This window comes from Crocodylus siamensis, chromosome 12 (assembly GCF_052110815.1).
Source record: "Crocodylus siamensis isolate JL-2025a chromosome 12, ASM5211081v1, whole genome shotgun sequence".
NCBI classification, from domain to species: domain Eukaryota; kingdom Metazoa; phylum Chordata; order Crocodylia; family Crocodylidae; genus Crocodylus; species Crocodylus siamensis.
The window spans coordinates 25,013,048-25,033,621 of NC_143406.1; the positions used below are offsets into that span (position 1 = coordinate 25,013,048).

The 20,574-nt window shown below is 49.1% G+C and overlaps 1 protein-coding gene across 4 annotated transcripts in view; it reads left to right on the plus strand.

Moving 5' to 3' along the window:
* The window catches only part of CAPN15 (calpain 15), a 77,920-nt gene that overhangs the window by 13,965 nt on the left and 43,381 nt on the right, over window positions 1–20,574 (plus strand). The window contains exon 1 of one of the 4 annotated variants that reach the window (XM_090023947.1): window positions 1,688–2,005. The exons of the other annotated variants lie outside the window; for them this stretch is intronic. Coding sequence (XP_089880073.1) covers window positions 1,830–2,005 — 176 coding nt within the window. The 5' untranslated portion in view covers window positions 1,688–1,829. Of the gene's footprint in view, window positions 1–1,687; window positions 2,006–20,574 lie in introns of those variants that run through there. 4 annotated transcript variants of the gene reach the window in all.

Here is a 20,574-nt window from a genome sequence, read left to right on the forward strand (position 1 = left end):
AGAAGTACAGCCTGCTAGCCTGGTAAATCATATGAAAAGCACTTCTTCAGTCCTTTTGCCTGCTGAGCTTTTGAAACTGATAGTGCCTGACATTGGAAATTACTGACATCTAGAACTGAGACAGAAAGTTAGGGTTCTGCTAGTTATAAATAGGTCAGATGAGACATGATCTACCTTTTAAATTATGATAATCATAAGATTGTGTTTGGCCAGTAAATGGATATGCTTTTGTTTTTTAAATTCCAGTTTCTCCTATTAGCACAGAAAATCTGTTTTCTTACCAATTAGCTACTTGGATGACAGTAAAGGGGAGAAAAAGCAAGGGACTGCTTTTTTTTGGCAGAGCCACAAAAATCAATGAGGTCCTCATGTTGGCTGTGCAGCAGCAGCAGAATAGAGCTGTGCTGTCTCTGGTAGTGCTAATACACTGAGTCCAGGTTGGCCAATTAAGGAGGCACAATCAAGGAGGAGAAAGTAATGCTATTCTCAGGCTTCTGAACCAATCATTACTGACCAGAGGGAATTAAAGAAGAAACCATTTAAAAAGTAGTTAACAATGTCTGTTTAATAACTAATGCTGGCATGGCAGTCCTGGTGCTAAGCTCCTATCCAAACTGTACCTGTCACACAAGGTTCAGTGTTCTGGGCTCTGCTTTCTGCCAATGCCTTTCTTGATTCCCTGGAACAATCCTGGGATTGAAAAATGGTATTTTAGAGTCTTTGTTTCAGTGCTTTTACTGCACGAAGTAGCTTCTTCACGAAGTCTTTCTACAATTTGTTCATTTTAACAAAACCTGGTGGGTAATTGAATAAGCTCAGCTGGGCTAAGTTTTTTTCCTCCTTGTTTCTTCTTTTTCACTCTGTTAAATGTTCCCTTGATCCTTTTCTTTCTGACCCAAAGCCAGATTGTAAAGTCTTTTTTTGGAAGTGGAAGAAAAGAAAATGTTGCTGAATCTTTCTTAGAAATCTGTGATAGCTGTAAGAGAGTATGTATCTTCTGTTTAATTTCACTGTACAAAATGGCCCAAGAACTGACTAGGCAGCACTAAATCTACTCAGTTCCCTCTTAACCATAGTGATGGTAAGGACCAGCTCCCTTCAGCCCCCCCAAAAGTTATTCTATTTAAAAGAAAAAAACAAACCTTTTCACTTCAGATGGACAGGCAAGTTATATTTCCCTGGCTGACTTAATTGGCATGCCAGATTTTTAATTAGCTACTGGAGCTTTCAGAATAACCCTTCTGTGCTAGTGCTTCCCAAGTGCTAGTGCTTCAGGCTTTGTGGCTGGGATTCTACATTTTCCCCTTATCCTACTTTACCTGCAGCAGAGCCCAGCATAAAGGCTTGTGCTTGGCTTTCCTCCACTGGCAGATTGGGAAGAAGTGAATGGGAAGCAGAAGGCACCGACAGTTATACCCTAAGTTTGGCTCTGTTGGTATGTGGTATTTAACCAGAAGAAGCCTCTCTCAAACCTTCCAGCATCCCCCACACCTACACTACAAACTACTTTAGTAAAACATCCTTTCCCATGTCAGTAGATGCTGGAACTGGGTCCTGTCTAGAGAGTTCATTAACAGGCTTCTATAACCATAGAGTTGCTGGCTTAAATCATACCTTGTTTCTTTTTCTTTCCCTTTTTCCTTTTCTTTCTTTCTCTTCTTTGTTTTTTTTCCACTCTTTTGATCAGAACCGACCTCCCTTTCTCCAGTGTTGGGATCTTTACACCAGTCCATGCCGCAGTGCCTCACCCGACTGCCTGCGCCGTTGGCCCTGCTGGCTCGGACCTAACCTAGGATAAGCCTCTGCGTGGGCTTGGGTAGGGGGGAGCCATGGGGAGCTCTGCCTCGTCGCTGGCCGCAGAGACGGAGTCGGACCATGGCTTCACTAGCCCGCCCTACCCGGGCCACCCGGCTGCAGGCTGGTATAGGAGTAGCCACAGTGGCCCTGTTTGGGAAAGTGCCCTTATAACACGGCAGCATCAGCACTTGCATCACCGGGCACGAAGGTAAGAAAGGGGAAGGACCCTGATCACATACCTCTCAGCTGCGCCCTGAACACAGGACAGTCCCCTTAGGGGCTAAATTACGTAGGGCCATGCTGGACCATCTCTTTTGAAGGGCTAGATCCTGGTCCTTTTGAGATCTAAAGTTTATTCCCATTGGGATCAGTGGAGCCAGGATTTATCCTTTATATCAAGGAGCTTGTGTCTTGAGAAAACTCAACTCATCTGTGTGGCTCTCCCAATTTCCCCCCTCCATTTAATGGTAAAGCTGCCTACACTAGACAGCTTTCCATTCTATTCAGCATCTGCCTTGCTCTGGTCCCATATGACCCCATTTCTTTGTGACCTCCCAACTGGTTGCTATAGAAGTGATTATGGTATCACAAATGGAGGATTATGATTTCAGGTTGGTGGGGATAAGCAACCAGAGTCTGCCAACTCAGGAGAATGAGAGATGCTATTTTCAAGCTAATGGCTTGAAAACAAAGAACGAGGGGAAGAAGCAAAAATACCTCACCCCAAAAAAACATATAGGCTTCAGAGACCATTGCTTTGAAGGGGAACTTGGCCTATTCATCACCAGTTCTCCATTCCTGCTGCTGTGAATCACAAAATCTAACTGCAGGCTAATTGCTGTACATCCTCCATCTCTTCCCTGCCAGCCACTTACAGTTAGGAAATTTTCTTCCTATTAGAGGGCTGGTGTCCTGCATTTAGTTTCCCGCAGGTTGAGAGGTATGTCAAAAGTATGTAACAATGCACTGCCCTGGGAGCTTTGGCTATGAAGGTTGCCGTGTTCTACGCTAATAATATTTCAGCCTTTGATTTATGCTTGCTTTGTATAGCTTCTCAGCTTGTAGGGTGACTGGACTTGCTTGCCTCTGTCTGGAGACCCCAGCTTTTCAGAGTAGCAGCTTGCTTCTGAGCTGTCATGGCTTCACTTTGAAAGCATTTGCTCTGGCAACTGTGTGATGTGTGTCGCGTTTCTGTCTTCTGCCTGCTGCTGCAAGTCCCAGTGAGTCTCCTCCCTGCTTCACAGCATCTGGGTCTTGCCAGCATAGAGTAGGGGAGAAATTCCCTGGCAGACAAGTGTCGTGCTTTGCACCTTGGCAGTTTGTGTCTTGAGTTTTCTGTCAGGTTGGTAACTGTGTGAAACCAATCAGTTGTGTCTGCTCTCAGTGATGTGACCAGGTTGCTGGAAATGCCCAAGTGGTCTTTAAGAAGGATGTTTCATGTCATCTCTACCATTATTGCTCTTCTGCCAACCTGAAGGGCAGACCTGCTGATAATGTCCATAGGTCTCTAGGGCTGGACCTTTTGTGTCTGTGCAGTAATTGTTCTCTGTTCATGTAAGTCCTTTTTTCTTACCTATACTTCACATCAGAGCTCTGATATTGGATTTGCAAACTTCCAAGAGGGAAAATGTCTGCAGCTGTGACCTTTCCTTCCCTTACTCTAACTTCTGAGTGGTATGAGCTGGGGAGCCAGAGCCTGGGCTTGGACTTACAGGATGGAGCCAGCCTGCTTCTCCTGGGTCAGCACAATACTGAACGGATCTGTTTTATTCATGTTGAAATAACCTGGCAAGCTCTAACACCTGATGTAGAGTCTGGAGGACATGAAGACCTGTATCCTGGGACACCACCATACATGTTTCCTAACGGGTCGCCCTTTGTGGTGGAAAGGATGTAGGGCAAGAGGAGGAAGCGCTTGTCTCTGCAGATAAAGCCAGTGTCCTGTTAAGGATGCATTTCCCCAGCTAGAGAGAAGAGAAATAATCCCCCCTCAGTGCATTGTCACTCTAGGAGGCAGGAAGAGATCTTGGTTGTGATTTGTTAAGGATTTACTGTGTGGGAAGAACTTGCTTTTTGGCTGGTAATTATGAAGCTGGGTTCAGAAGCTCCAGTGAAACTACACAGCCTTTCAGTGCCTACATCAAAGTGCCCCCAGTACTGGGGAAACAACAGCACTGAACAAAGCAGCCAGTCTGTGTCCAAGGAGAGCTGGATAAATATACTCCTTAAGAAAATAAATAAAACAAGCTGAAGCAGGCAGCATCAGCTCTGGCCAGTTCTTGTTAACCTGCCTTTGAATGTCCTGGTCCCTGGAGCTGTGCCGAGCAGGAAGGAAGTATAGAGCTGTGCAGTCAATATGAGGTGGGAGTGAAGTTCTGAGATAGACTTTACTTTTCCTGCTGATTTCCTGTCTGTATCCAGCTGGCTTCTGAGCTGATAAGTCCAGCCCAGAGGAAAACCCTCTGCAGCCAGTTTATGCCTTATGAATGAAAGCAGATCATGCTCAGAGGGGTTGATTGTAAGGTGATATCAGCAGGGGGGGTGGTGTGGAGAGGAAGAGGCCCTTCCCCTTTTGGATTTTATAGTCTGGAATGAGGCAGGCATTGTGCTCAGAGATTGGTGCTTTGGCTGGGGTGAAGCCCCAGGGATGGAGTTCTGCTTGGGCTGAAGGCAGGCAGAGCATGGAAAAGTCTAATGGCGGAGGTGGTCACCTAGGACGTGGGAGCCGCTGGGCCCAAGGTTCTGCCTTGCTGTAGATTTTTGGTGTGACTATGGCCGTGTTGTTTAATCTCTTTGTTTCCATTCTCCATTTGCAAATTTGAGATGGTGGCACTGCTCTTATCTTTTGGGGGGTTTGTGAGGATCCATATGTTAAATACCAAGCTGCTGCTCTTGTGAGGCTGACCTAGTACATGGTGAGTGGAAGTCCCTTGGGTTTGAGACCATTGCTTTGGTATTGAAATCCCTGTTTAGAGCAAGTGATTATATGCCGTTGGTGAAAGCCCCAGGCAAAAGGGCAAACCTAAGGGCTTGGCATTATTTTGTGAGTGATGAAATCATAGGTCACGGGCAAAATTGGTCTGTCTTTGTGGGAGAGATTTCAATGGAGAATATAGGGCTAGGGACAGACATTCAAAAAGCTGGAGCCTGAATTGATTCAACCTTTGCAGATTACTCCAACCTGCGTAGATTGAACCGATTTGCAAGTGAACAGATATTTACTTTTGACTCTGGAAGTGCAGGCACATGCCTGCCGTGGCTCAGGTCAGAAGCCGGGGGACGCTAGAGTGAGCCCTTGGCTGGAGAGGAAACTAAGCTGAGGGAAGGGGCATGGCTAAGCCCAGGCATCCCTGAATATGATTGGGAAGGGGTTTAAAACCCCATCCTGGCTTGCAGGGACCCCAGCCGAGTCTGTCTGGAGTGGAAGGCGGAAAGCAACCCCTGTCAGGGGTCCCCAGTCCCCCAGCCCCACTTGCTGGCTGGTGGTAGGAGTAGGGACCCTGATAGCCTGAGGGGAAGTGGGGGTTTAACCCCCACTTTGTGGGGGGGAGGGTGTCTGCATGGGCACCAACAGGCTTCGCTTGTGCACCCGGGGCCACGTACCTGGGGCTGCAGCAGCCAGACACCAGTAGCTTTAATCTCCTCATTGCAGGCAGCAGCAGTGGGGATACCAACACAGCAGCTTGAGTGGATTTAGCTGCTGGGGAGAGGGCAGGGAGCGGGGATGTGACCTGGCTGTAGGCAGGGGGTGGGGAGCCGAGCTGAGCCCAGCCGAGGCTGGTTATGGAGCCTGACTCACTGGTGCCTCCTGCTGTGGCAGCACAGCCCAGGCTGGGGCGGCCCCAGGGGGTGGGCGTCAGTGCCGGCTGCTTCCAGCCCTGCATGGGGGCCACGGTTTGCAGGTAGGCTGCAGCTGCAGTGTAGCTCCTTGCTCCCCTCTGACTCCTGGCAGTGGCAGCAGAGCAAATGCATCCCAGCGAGCAGAGGTGAAGCACCTCACATCCCCTCCCCGTGGTCAGCTGGTCACTCCTCGGAGGGACTCAGCCCAGGGGTTTGTGTAGGTGCCCCTGCCATGCTGCTTGCGATGGGAGGATTAAACTCCCGCCCTTACCCTCAGCCCTTACCCTCAGACTAGTGGCGTCTGGCTGCTGCAGCCCCGAGTGCACAGGCGTAGCCTGTAGGTGTCTGTGCTGCCCCACCCCATAATGGGATTAAACTCCCGCTTCCTCTCAGGCTATCAGGGTCTGGCCCCACCCCTACTCCTGCCACTGGAGCAGTGGGGGGGGAGAGGGCTGGGGACGCTTGGCAAGGGCTGCTGCCCCTCTGCCAGGGAGACCCGGCAGCACTCCAGAACAGGGTTTCCTACCCCCACCCCTTTCTCAGCCAGCTCCAGCAATGACAGTGCTCCTGCTTGGCTGGAGTAGACAGCCCAGTCCAAGATTGCTGAGCGTACTGGGATGCTGGAGAACTCTGATTTAACTTAAACCAGGAAGGGGTCTGGGACACAAGTTCCACAAACTAGTTCGACCTCAGTCACTTAAGTCTGATGCTACATTCAACCACTTTTATCTCAAACCGGTTTCAGCGATTTTGAAACTGGTTTATGTGCACTGACCTTATGCTCTGTTACAGGTTTAAGGCAGTTTCTGATCACTTTAACAATTTATGTGCAACGTCTGTCCCTAGCCTAGATGAGGTTGCTTACTGGAATGTTCTGTATCGTCCATTGCAAGGTAAGATGGTTTGGGGCATACTGCTGCCCTTTGAATGAGATTTCAAACAGACATTCTGGTTGCTTCTCATGGCATTTTTTTTCATGAGCAGAAGGAAGCGGCTATTTCTTGTCTTGGCCAAGCTCAGCTGGGTGTGTTTCCCCTCTGCCCTTCTTACTTCCCCCATGTAGTTGCAGACTGACATGGTGATTACTGCACTAACTTCCTGTTCACTGATGAACAGTTGCTGAGCCATATCCCAGAAGTGGTTGCAGTTTCATGGTGTGCTGAGGAATATACCTAGTTGGCCCAGTCTGTCTACAGTCTCCCTCTTATAGGGAGGATTCTTGAGAAAGGTGTGGTGAGATAGCTCTGACTGACTTTTGATTCCTCCAGTCCCCTTGACTGTAGTCAGTTTGTTTCCAGGGTTGGGCAGACAGTTCAGGCCCCATATGCTCTCTGCCCAGCTGGCATTAAGTTCTGTAACACAGTTGTTACATTTTCCAGCACTCTAGAAATCCTCAAAATTCTGCAGCAGCTTCAGATTTTTCACTAAAAGCCTGTGTTTTTAATTAAATATTGATAACTCTCAGTTGCTGTGGGGACTGAAGGAAACCGTGTTGTCTAACTTCCAGTGAACGTTTGTGCTTATAGGGTGATGATCATCACTATGTGAGAGAATGATGAGAGAAGGCAGTACTCTGTCCCATTCAGGTAGGGAAACTGAGGCACAGAGAGGGGAATCAACTAATCAGAGGCCACAGATGGGTCTGTCAGAGGCAGGGTTTAAAAAAAAAAAGGCTCTTTGCTGTTATTCCTCTGTTTCATTTCCCCCATGTGGTGCCTGTGGTAGTACTAAGGTGCCTCTCCTTGCAGCCAGCCACCACTCCAGCTGTTCAGTGGAGGAGATGGCTTAGCTCTTGGCATCCAGGTGAAGGAATAATGCGGTATGCTTTCTGTCAGTGGCCTGGGCAGCACTACCCCCTATAGCTGTGGGGTTGTTGCCAGCCTTGCAGTATTCATGACTATGGTTTGTGTGAACCCCAGACAAAAGCTGAGATTAGCTTGGATGTCTGCATGTTACCAAATGGGGAGCAGCTGGAAGTGGGTAGTTTGTTCTCCCTGGCAGGCTCCTCCAGGTTCTGTTCTGTGGTCCTTTTGTTCTGCTGGTGTATGAGACTCTTGGGCAAGTTAACAAAACTTTTAACCAGTCCCTCAAATCTCTTAACTTGCATGTGGAAGCTTTTTACTGATCTGTGGTACCAGCTGTGGTATATGTACTGACCCAGGAGAAGACTGGCAGATCTGTCCCCCTGTCATCCTCTGGTGTTATATGCAGTGGGGAGCAGTGTCAGCATATTGCCTTGATGCAGAGGACTGCTGGATGCAGTGAGTCAGGTAAGAAACCCAAAATGACATTTGGGGTTATTCAAGCAGGCCAGCAAAACAGTCTTTTGTATATCTGTGGGACCAGGGTGGGGAAGATGAGGGCTTGGTGTGGAGTTATTTCTCTTGGTTTGGTGTGAACAGGGTCTACTGGAACCTTTAACATAACTGGCACTTGGGTTGCTGAGATGGGTGGGCAGGTCCTGTAGAGATTTCTAAAGGTCCTGCATTCTCTGTAGCAAGTTTTGCCCAGAAAGAGCTGATTTTGCTACTCTTTGAGGCTAGAGCTGCCTCTTGAGCTCCTTCACTTCCATTGTAAGTGCAGCCTTAGAATGCACATACCCCAGAACAATATACCTTTGGTTTTACTCTTTAGTAAAATTATACTGGTATCTAGTATGAACACACAGCCAAGCTCTCCAGAGGTTATACCAGCTGCAGCAGCTGGCAGGAGGCATTGGCAAAGGGTTATACATGGATGAAACCCAGTCCACCTGGGTAACTTACACCAAGGGTATAGTTGCACCTCGTTTTCTGAGGGTAGTAACTTTGTCAGAGTGGAGTGACTGACACTGGTGTTAGTGTCCACTCAACTCTTACCCCAGAATAAAGACTTAATTACTCCAGAGTAAACATATTCATAGAATCATTGAAAATTAGGGTTGGATCTCTGCACTCATATACACACTGAAGGCAGAAATTTAGCTCTCTTATTTTATTGTAGTTATGATTCCCCCCTACATCTGCTGCTGCTTATTCCTTGATGCATTTAATCTGAAAAGCACAAGCCAGGGACAGTGGTATGAGTTGGGATGCTCACTTAAGGTTGCCATGAATCTGTCCCAGCAGCGTCTGGGTGTCCGAGTGGTTCTATTTCTTCCACGCCAAGCCAGCCAAAACCCAGCCTGTGATTGGAGATCATATCAATCCTTGGGAAACTGCTTTTACAGCTGCCAGGTGAGGAACAGAGAAACCCCTGCAAAGGGAAGACAGAGGATGGCCAGAGTCTGGTTTGACTCTGTACCTGGGCTAAAGCAAACAACGCTGCTGTTTCCCATGTGAAGAGCAGGGTGGGGGAAGGAAAGACTTCATTTCCACAGCCATGGGGGTGCAAAGATCTTGGGACTCTGGACTGTTTTGGGCCATGTTGATGAGGTCAGTGTTCCCAGGGCTGTGCTTCTGCTGATGCTTCCCTCTGTGCTGTTCTCTCTGTGGAGCCCCCTTAGTGCTGGCTGCAGATGTGGGAGCAGACCGAGGTGGGTAAGGCTGCCAGTCCCCCTGGGATCCACCACTGGGTTCAACTTCAGCTGGGATGTGGTAGCATAAGACTGCTGCTTGTTGCCACGGATACGCTCTGGATGGGAGCCTCCAGGCTGTAACTCTTTGTGTGCCTAGTCTCTCTGAAGCAAATGGTATATGTACTAATACCCTGCCTAACTAGTGTTGAGTATAGAAGAGGCAGAAGTGAGAGTGGAAGAGGTGCATCCAGCTTCTTTTGACATCGTGCCAACCCCACGGCTTCAGATAAAGCGTGCTTGCTTTGCACACAGGCAGTTCCAGCAGCCCATTGGTTTGCAAAGCCTCTTAGTTATTTAAATTGTTGCTATTTTTAACACATTGCTCTGAGGCTGTGGAGAACTGGGAGGAAATGCTTGTTGGGTGGGGACAGTGCAGTGATGGAGACTGGCGCTCAGCTTGTCCATGGACCGGAATAGCACTGGCAGCACGTGGACGTATTTCCCCCTTTGCTGCGCTCTGGTAATGTGCCTTCTGCCCTGGGACATGATGGGAGTCTGGCCTCTCTGCCCCATGAAAGCCTTAACTGGTCTGGTCGTGGGGACTAGTCCTGGGGTGTGGACATCATTGGTTCTTAGGGAAGTTGGCCCAAGCCACCAACTCATCTCAAGATCCTTAGATGCCCTCCACTAGGCAGGAGAGTTGATTCACTTCCCACTTCTGCTGGACTGCATCTTGCCCATTCCTCTCTTTCCTGGAGGCAGTGCAGCAAAGTGGAACTATATTTGTAAACTCCTTTGCCTGTTGCCCTCTCTAAAAGCCTGCAAGTGGATTTGGAGCTTGCCTGGGGCAAGAATCAAAAAGGCTGCTTCATAACCTGTGACCTGTTTTTCAAGAGGAACTGTTCAAACTCAGCCTGAGGAGTGAAAGCAAGGGTCTGTGCTCCAGTTTACCAGAGAGCACTGCAGCCTGATGTTTAGATAGCATTAATATTAAGACCCCGAATGCTTGTGTTTTGTTCGCAATAGAGCAGTGGCTCCATCAGACTTGATCTAGGCTCTTGTCCCACCTCCCCCTGTGGTATCCAAGTGCTTCCATTCCTGGTGGTGTGTGCATGGGTATATCCTCCACTGGCCTGCAAGGGCATTAGTAGCTTGGCTTTGCTGTCTTGGTGGGGGCAGCCCGATTCAGGAAGGAGGTTGGCCTTTTGTTGTGAACATGCTCAGGCCCATGTCCTCTCTGAGTTTGTGGGCTGGTTGTCAAGGAGGTGGTTCAGTCCTGCCCTGGTGACTGATTATTCTGTCGGCCCCTGTAAGCTATAGCACCCCATCCCAAGGGAAGTGCTGTGGAGTTGACTGGGGTTTGTTCTTAGGGGCATAGGCAACCCGTGGTGCCCCCTAGGTTTCTGTGCCAGCTTCAGGGGTCAGGGCTGTAGCCTGGCTGGAGCCAGCTCCTGGCAGCAGGGTGGGGTTGTGAGACGCCACTGTCGACACATAGGCAATGCCTGTGCTCTGGGACACCCAACGTAAAGGGCTTGGAGGCTGTGAGAAGCCAGAAGAAGCAGTGGAAATGCTTTAAAAGGGGAGATCTCTGTTATGATCTCCCCTGAACACCTGCTTCAGCCTCACTCCTCTGCTGCTGCGAGGAGGAAGCCCAGTCTGGCGGTTCATAATAGATCATTCAGAGGAGCGCTGGGACTGCCGAGAGTCATTGTGCGTGCTGCTTGTGCTGCGCGGCCGCCTCCCAGAAGGAACTGCTGAATGAATACCATGTCAGCAGGAAGGGGGAACATGCTGAGCCCCCTCAACGAAGCAGCAGACACAAGAAGGCTCCCCTAGGGGTCACATTAAAAGGCTGAAGGGTGGGGTAGAGGTAGAAAGGGAGATGCCAAATCTGCCTGTTGCCTCTGGAAAAACCTCTGGCTGTGTTAACTCGTTTGTTCTTGCTGTGATGTGCATGCCTTCTGGCAGACTGAGTAAGGGGCTTTTAAATCATGTGCTTTTGTGGGCAAGCTGATTTGGGCAGGGTCAGGCAGGGAGTTCCCTTCTGTGACAAGTATGGCATTGTGTGACTGGGAAGCTCCTGCACAGGTCAAAAAGCAGCCATCTTCCTCCCCACAGTTCTTGGAAGGAGGCTTGCAGGCTCCTTGAAGCTGCCTTCGGAGTTGTCTTTGTGGTGCCTTGGAGTGGGCAAACAAGGTTTCTGGAAGCCTTGTCCAGTGCATATGAAGACCCATGTGACCCCTGGCTGAGGAGGCAGGGCTGGCAGGGAGACGAGGGCAATGACTTGGAGAGGTGGTGAGACAATTCAACAAGACGGTTAAAAATATAAGATTTGAATGCAAAGTCTTTGGTCTGTGTGACACTGCATCTGTGTTCCTGCTATGCAGACTCCAGCAAGGCCCAGCTGCTGTGCCTTATTAGATGTCTGTCTTCTAGGGTGTAGCTTCTCACTCATCTTTCTTGGGTCACAGGGTGGAGGGCACTGTTCCCAAGGGTTTGCACCTGCCAGCACCATATAGCGGCACAGGGACCCTGTGCCACCCCCACTGGATCATGATGTAGTGTGTTAGCAAGGCACAATGTGTAGTGTTAGTGAGACAAGACAACAGAACCAGGTCTCAGATCACTGTATCATCTGTGCTAGCAAGCTGCACTCCCGGTGTCCCTTCAGAGGGCAGGCATTGTCAGGGACTGTGGCAAGGTGTGACTGATGAGGCAGCTCCTCTGTTACAAATGGTCTCTGCTAGGCCTGAGTATTTCTCCTTGGCTGCAGGTTATTAGAGCAGCAGCCGGCTCAAGTTGCACTGAAAATGCAGCTTTCATGTCTTTTAGCTGGAGTCGTACACTGCACATGCCTGTACCTGTTGGAATGGCTGCCAGAGCCTGTGTTGCCAGAGCCCCACTGAGCTCAGCTGACAGCCTGCAGAAGCTTGAGCGTTGCATAAGCTGTACATAAAGTGGGTCAGAGCAACCCCACTTGCCTTTGGTGCAGCAGCTCAGACCCTGGACATTGGATGTCCCAGTGTGCCATGCTCAGAGGGCACTAAGCTGGTGCCTGTAGCTTCCATGCCTCTATATTGAAGATGATGGGGGAAATTTTCCAAGTCATACATGGCAGTTAGAAACCCACCTGAAAGTAGGCACCAAACTGCCCTTTGCTGCTCTGGAATACTTCCCCCAAGCAGCTGTTGTAGGCCTGCAGGAACCATGTTTCCCTCGACCCAAGCTGGGTGAAGAGGGAGCCTTCTTTCCAGCAGCCCCTTGGTGCTAGGGGAGGGACTGCACAGAACCTGCTTTGGCTCTGCTATAAATGGAGCTTTTTCATCCTGGTTTTGCTAAGCAGGAGGAATCATCTCTGTTCAGGCAGCATTAAAGGGGATCAAGGATGTGAGTACAGCTGTTCTCTGCAGTTATTCTGCTCCTTGTGCAGAGGGTCACAGATGCTCCACAGAGCATTGGCAGGGTCTCCTCATGCTTGAGCTGCTTATTAGAGCAAGAGGGCTTTCTTAAATTTCCCTGTCAGGAGCTTGAATGGAGAATACTGTAGCTGCATCACCTGACAGCTTCAGTGCATCTCCTCAGGGCTGGATTTAGAAGCGCAGGATTCTTCTGGGCGCATAAGGAAGATGTCTGATGAGCCTGGGGATTTCACCCACCCATGTAGGATGCTTGATTGTTAACGTCAGCTTGGGATCACACAGCTGGATCCATCAGCATTGGATTTGGATGCTGCGTGTTATGTGGCTATTTGTGTGTGTTGGGAAACTCTGTATTACCAATACAGCCAAGCTTCATAGCTGGATTTTAGTGCAGACTTTTTGATGCTTCCCATCCCTTTGGAGGGGTGGTGTGGGAGTCACAGCTGCTGGCTGGCTCTGGCTTTGTAAAAGCTGCCTGAGAGAGTGCTGTCCGTAGGGCTCAGCTGCAGACAGGACCCATCTGTCATGTGTAGTGCTAAGTGTCTCGTGGGCGGGATGCCGCTTCTCGCTCCCCTTCATGTGTGACTACGGGTGGGAAGAAGTGTTACTTAGCTTGTCCTCTCTCCTTTGAGAGGGAATGTGCCATCTTGGGCCAGAAAGAGGAGGAGGGGAAGGCAGGTAGGTATGTATATATAAAGACGGATCAGATTTTGGCCCACCTTAACCCCTTCATTGCTGAATATTTAAAAAAAAAAGCCAAGAATGAGAGTGGGTGTGGATTTATGTTCAGCTCTCTAATGGCAGCGGAGGAAGATTGTGCTGTTGCATGAGAACTGGAGCAGTGGGGTGGGGGTGGATGGGGAATCCAGTGATCATCAGAGTAGAGGGGTTGCAGGCCAGGCAGCAGCTCACACAGCTATCTCTGCAGCTGCCTGTAATGGAGAGAGTGGGATCTGGCCTCTGGGAAAAGCAGATGATCTGTGTTTGGGGAGAGGAGAGGCTTGTGTTGGGAGGGATGTAGTGGAGTGAGATTTCTGAAGCTCTTCGGGAATCTGGTAGTTCCTGGCCTGCCATCTCCGGCACCTGGGGATTAAGAGGTTAATTGGTTATGACTGAACAGGGAACATCCTCTGAATTCTAGCTCTTGAGACACTAATTTAAACATGCTTCCTTTTTATGAGGCAATAAAGTGTATCTTGGGTTCTGTAAATGGCGTTCAAAGGCCTCCAGGGCACGGTATAACTCGTAGGTGCTTCCTTGGTAATTACTCTCCAATTGAATTGCTGAAGGGGTCAGAATTTCAGAGGCCTCGCTGAGCAGACTGAGATTTTCCCTTGCTGGACAGATGCAGTGAGAGGCTGAGGTGGCCATGTTTGCAGTGGGCATCTGGATGCTGACATCAGAGATTGAGAATCAGAAGGCAGGATTTATGTCCTGTCCAGCTGCTGCAAACAGTCATACAGTTGAGTCCATCTCTGCAACCTTCTGGTGGTTGGCTGCCCCTGCAGACCCCTCTGGTGCTGTGTAGTCTCTCTATTCCACCTCTCTGTGCCCAAGAAGTTAGACATCCAAATAGCTGCTGCTCTTAAGGGGGGACCACAGAGATTAACTGAAAATTAAACTAAATTTGGATTTGGATGTTGAATGTTCCTCTTTGTGGGTCTGTGGCAACGAATGACTTCTATCCAGGAAGAGAGCACACCAACTGCTGAAACTTCCTCAGCCTGACGAAGGGTTTTTGAACCCAAAAGCTTGCTTAAAAATTGCTTCCAACTATTTAAGTTGGTCTAATAAAAGATATCAGATTCACCCAAAGAACCTTGTCTGCCTCAGTTTTGGTTGATGTTTACCCAGGAGAGGCTGCTCGCTAGTCACTTGGTTCTGGGTAGAATTGGCCCTTGGGTACCTTGCATGTGCTTAGACCAGGGAACAGCTACTTATGGCCCACGGGCTGGATCCAGCCCATGAAGCCATTGGACCTAGCTCAAGGATCCAGGGGGCTATGACAGTGTTTGGCAGCAGGAGACTTTGCTCACCCTGGCTGCCCTCCACATGTGTAGTGTGGGAGGTTTTACCTTGCCTTTACCTTGCTGCAGCCAGGCAGCAGGGAGAAATGGTGGTGCCAGAAGTGGCTTCATCCTAGCACTACCCCTCCTGAGACCCAAGCCAGGTCATTTCAGCCACTGCTGCAGAAAGGTTACCTATTCATTATAACTTCATCTAGTCTTGCCAGGCCTGCTCATGTGCCCCTTTCTGGATTGGGTTCTTAGTTTGCATGTCAGTCAGGTCATTGATCCCTTTGAGGTAGTGTCTGGGATTGAGGCTGTGAGAGAACACTTGTCCTTTAGCAAGAAGCCAAATCCACTTTTGTGACCTCCATGGCCATGAGAAAAACCATTTCTTGGAAAAGCTGCTTCATCGGTTTTCCATGGGGCCAGTTTTATGTCTGGGCTGCCTCTCAGGACAGGACTGATTCTAGGCTAACTCATCTTTACCTTTAGCCTGGCAAGTGGTATCAGCTGCCATGTTTAGGTGGCTCTTGCTGGGTGCAGATGACCCTTGGCACCTTTGAAAACCACTGCTTGAAATACCCAAGAGTGTTTGTGGGCGCAGCCCTTGCCCAACCAACCGTAAGTCTGATACTGTGGTAGTGGTGGAGGCAGGCAGGAGTTCTGTGTTGGCCCCAGTCAAGCAGCCCATCAGGCCAGAGTGGGACTAAAGACCCCAGTTTCTGTAGCCAGGTAGGGATGCACACAGCTCTAGTAGTGTGTCTAGCATCGCACCTCTGAGTTCCCAGCCTAAGTGACCAGATGCCCATTTCAGCTTGGTTGATGGGAGGTAGCTGGCAGTGGGAATCCAAAAAAGGGCTCCAAGTCCATGACTAAAGGGACCTGGAGGTAATAATAGACCACAGTATGATTATGAGCCAGAAGTGTGATGCTGTAGCCAACAGGGCAAATAATACTTTGTCAAGTATCAATCGATGCATTTCCAGCATAGCCAAGGAGATGATTCTTCTGCTCTACTCAGCATTGGTGAGACCACAGCTGGAGTACTGCATCCAGTTTTGGGCACTGCACTTTAACAAGGACATGGTAAAGCTTGACAGAGTCCAGAGAAGAGCTACCCGTATGATCAAAGTCTTAAAAGGCAAGTCATACAAGGAAAGGCTGAGGGATCTGGAACTCTTCAGCCTGAGGAAAAGAAGGCTGAGAGGGGACCTAGAAGCAGCTTTCTACTACACTAGGGGAGTACATCAAGGGCTCAGTGAGCAACTGTTCACCAGGGCACCCTTGGGGAAAACCAGGAATAATGGGCACAAACTCTTGGAAGATTGATTCAGGTTCAACATTAGGAAAAACTTCTTCACAGTCAGGGTGTCGAGACTGTGGAATAAGCTTCCTCCAGTGGTGGTGCAAGCATCTACCCTGGAAATCTTCAACAGGAGACTGGACGGTCACCTTGCTGGGATCACCTGACTCCCAGTTGTCTTTCGTGGTTGGTACAGGGGGCTGGACCCAATGATCTTCTGAGGTCCCTTCTGGCCTTACAGTCTATGAAACTTGAGCCCCGCAAAGTGACAGCTTGATGTGAACCACTGTGCTAATGCACCCCTCCTCTGTGTGGTGCCCAGCATGCATGCCTGTGTGAAACGAAGCCAGCTTTTAGTATCTCAAGCAGAAGAGCCTGGAACTTAGCAGCTGGAAATGCCTTGTGATTTTGATTTATTAAATGGAAATGTGAGTGATGGGAGCAGACAGCCTTGGAGCTGCGCTGTTGCAGCTGACCCACTTCTCCCCCTCCTCTCCTCTTTCTTTTCTGATTTTATTAAGCAGTGTTGCAAATTGTAACATAAATTCCAGCCCAGCAGCTATCAGGGTAGAAAGCTTCCAGTAAAACTTCTCCCTCCCCCCACTTCTTTGCTCCCATGCAGAAGCAGCCCTGGGAATGAAGGTCTGCAAGCACACAGGAGTTTCTCTGGGGAGTAAAAATGGTTCCTGTCCCAGCACTTCCCTGTGGTTATTTCCATCTGTGCAGCATGCGGTGCCTTTAACTGGAGTCCTGTGTGAGCAGGAAAAGCTGTCCCTGTCTGAAAAAATGGCCTGGGATGTATTTCCTGTCTGACACTGTCCTCCATGGGTGAAGCCTTGCCTGCTTGGACACAGTGAGGGACTCCCTGATGCTGGATGGGATGGGGGTTCAGACCAGATACCTAATCAGAAATAGCTCCATTTGAGTGAAAGAAAGATGACATCATTCCAGTGGGATCATCCAGTTGTTCTGCCTCCTTTCTTTAATAGAAAACACATGGTTACGTTGCCAGAACATGCTACAATAGCAGAGATGTAGCCTTTCTCAGAGCCACGCTGGGACTGGAGCCTATAGGCTCCTTTTTTTACTTGTAGAGGAAGAGCTCACACCTCCTCCACTGGTCATGCTTGGAGGATTGAGGTGAAATGTCCTGTTTCTCCTCCCTTTACCAAAATAGTGACAGTCCAGTGGGAAAAATCCACTGCAAGGGTCTGAGTCAGTATCCTGCAGCCTCTGGAGCAGGAGTAACTGTTCCTGTCAATCATAGGGCATTTATACACATACTTGTTCATGCTGCGATGTGCTAGAGTCGGAGCAGACTCGATTAATTGAGTCTGATTCACATGCAAGCTGACGCGCATCATGCTGCGTTGCTTGCAGTTGTATAAGCGGCGAAATGCATGTCAGCATAGAGAAAATGGTGGCGGTGCACTTTTGAACTAAAACACCTTTGATGTGTTTTACTTCAAAAGCACACTGCTGCCATTTTCTGCGTGCTGACGTGCTTTTCACCACTTATACAACTGCATGTGTCACAGTGCTGGGTGTTTTTCCTAAGCACCTGGTGCTGCGGCACATGCATGTGTAAAAATGACCATGGTTCCCAAATGTATGCTGTGGGTTCAGTTGTAGTCCCGTTTCTCTTATAGGGCTCTTATTCCTCAGGTTGTTGCATGAACACCCCTTTATAAAGCTGGGGAGGGGCTACATAAAATGATAGATCAGATAGTTTTCTGAGCCTGTGCTTTGCTCATCTGTCTTTGGCATCTTAGGATCATTGAAAAGTAGGACTAGGAAAAGAACTAACCCATGTTCAAGGCAGGATGGTCTCTGACTAAAATATCTTAGTCGAGTGTACATCTAACCTGCTCTTAAAAAAAAAATCCAAGGGTGGAGATTCCTCAACTTCTCTGGGCAGCGTGTTCCAAAGGGTTAACTACCTTCATAGTGAGAGAGTTCTTCCTTATATCCTGCCTACTTTTCCTTTGCTGCAATTTGATGCCATAGCTCCTAGTGCTGTTCCCTGCAGCTGCAGAATAGTCTTTCATCCTCTTCCTCCATATATCCACCCTTCATGCTAGGATCTTAAAGCTCTGGACAGTACAGTAGAATCCAGCCCTGTGGCTCCCATCTCACTTAGGAAGAGCATCATTGTGTAGGTTTTACCAATGGGGAAACTCAGGCACAGGAATGGAAGGTGACCCGCAAGACAGCTTTGGAAATGACGGACAGCTTTCGCCTCACTTTGTTGCTTGGGGATGAAGAAAGCCTGGAAGGATGAGTGGTGATGCATTTATAACTTGCTTTTTACTTTTAAAAATCTCAAGCACATTACATCTGGTTGTTCCCAGTTTTACAGGAGGACTTGGAGATCTGGAGAAAGTTTATTGAGAACATTAAGCCTTTAAGAGAAACAGCAGGTCCGATGTTCTTTCGATCACTAGAATGCTGAACAGTCTGATGAAAAAATCCCTCCTCCAGCCCCATGGAGCTGCTCAGCAGTAATTCTTGCATCTCCCAATGTCCTGGTTTCACCAGCTCTCCAGTCAGGTAATGATAATGAGTTCTCCAGTTGGCCATGAGATACTAGCCCCAGGTACCCATTTAGAGAGAGCATGGCATGGTCTCCCTGCACACCAGTGGTGGCTGCCGCTGCCGCCGCTGTGCAGGTTCCCTGGCAGGGGCAACAGCTGGGCTCTGAGTGTCCATTAAAGACTCTTCCCCACTCCTACTTTCTGACCTCAGCACAGCCTCCCCTTCCTTGAACTGCCCACTAGTTAACTCACCCCTTCAGCTACCCCTGGTAAAACATGGTTACATGGGATGGGTTTACTTCAGCTCCTGCTCTCTGTTCTCTAACTTATATCCCTGGACAGACCCTTCAGGCTTGTCATTGACTTCCCCCATCCCCTTTCAGTACAGGATTCAAGGCTGAGTTCAAATCCTGCTTATGTCCCCTTGCAGTAGATTTTAAAGGCCCCCTCAGCGTTTTTCCTAGGGCATCTAGTATCTGTGGGTTGCAGGCTTCCCATGCTGCAGCTGTTGTGGAGCTGCCTGCATAAGGGTGTTGCACACGTCACTGGAGTGGCTGCCCCTGTATGGCCCCTTTGTCTCAGAGGAGAGCATTGTTTTGTTGGGTCATCAGCTGTTAGTGACACATGGAGCTAGGATGATGAAGGGAACCAGCTTTCCTTCTTTCAGGTCTTGCTGTACAGCTGTGCCCCTGTTGCCACAGGGCAATACTTCTGTTCTGTGCTAGCCTGACTTGCTCTGAGTTTGCTCTGCCATGTGGTATCCCCTGAGAAAAGGAAACTTAGTACAGAAGGTTGCCTCGGGACGCGGAGGAATGGGTTGGAGGTGGGGAGTTTGGAGGCAAGTTTCTCTCTGAGCCTCCCCCTCAGGTAGGCCTGAGATTATGGGCCAAAAGAAGCTGGACAACAGGGAGCATGGTCAATGGTGTTAATGCCCCAATGCAGACTGGCTGTCTATATCATGGCTAGCACACAGTGTGCTAGGACTTGCATTCCACATAGCTCATGCCATTGTTTTTCAGCAGGGGCTCGTCAGGGGCTACAGGTGCCAGGTCCATTCAGCATAAACTAGATTTGTCCCTGCTGTCCCCTCTGATTCTGAGATGCTGACGCTGGCCCTCCCAGCATCTAGGGCAGTGATTCTTACCCCATGGTGCTATGGCAGCCTTGTTATGTGGAGAACCTTTCAGGAGTGCCATAGGGGGCCATGCAGTGTTTGCACTGATTCACAAAATAAACCCAGAGATTTCAAATAGGAATCTATAACGTTAAAAAGCTTCTGACCTGTTGTGGCTTTTCTGAGTTCTTTGCAACAGAACAATTGCTCTATTCTCTTTCTGTATTAAAAAAAAAAATGAATGAAATCTAAGCTGAAATTTCCTGAGGGGTGCCTTGAGCCTAAAAAGGCTGAGATCCACTGATTTAGGGTACACTGTGTCTACAACACTCCATGGAGGAGTTGATGCTGTAGTTGAAGGTAGGAAGAGATAACGATGGCTCTGCAAACAACACTATAAATCTTCCTGTTAGCACTAGAGAACTTTGGGAGATGAAGTTCAAGAGCAAGGAAGGTTTCCATGAGTGCTGGTAGATCATGGTCCCGTGGTCCAGTGCTTGGAGGTTGTGCCAGCCCATTGCATCACAGGCACCATTTACTGTGGTGTTCTTTTAAAATTCCCTTCCTACCCCTTTAATTGCTGTAATAAACCATATGCCTGTGTTATTTAAATAAAATAAATAAGTTGAAAAGGCCGCCTAGGAGCATCTGGAACTTCACTGCCCGTGGAAAATCGGCAATAAAAGGAGTCATGTATATACGGAGGGGTGAAGAGCACAGCCCATAAAAGCAGCTTCCCTAGAACAAGGGAAGAGTCTGCAAGTCTTTGATCTTCCTGAGCCCCATATGAGGTACTCAGCTGGGGTGAGGTGGGTTGGTCATGGGATGGTTGGGATGGTGGTGGGCATATTCTCAGAGGACCAGCCTCTGATTGTCATTCTGCCTGACAGCCCTTGCTCTGTAGCACAGAGTTGAGGAGGCTTTGGCCACAGCTTGGCAGGTTCCTCCATGCCCCCTCCTGCCCTGTGAGAGCTTTGTCTCCTGAGGGATGAAAGAAGTGCACGTGGATGAAGGAGGATAAAGGAGGCAGTCACAGGTGCATCTCAAGTAGAGCCAGGGAGG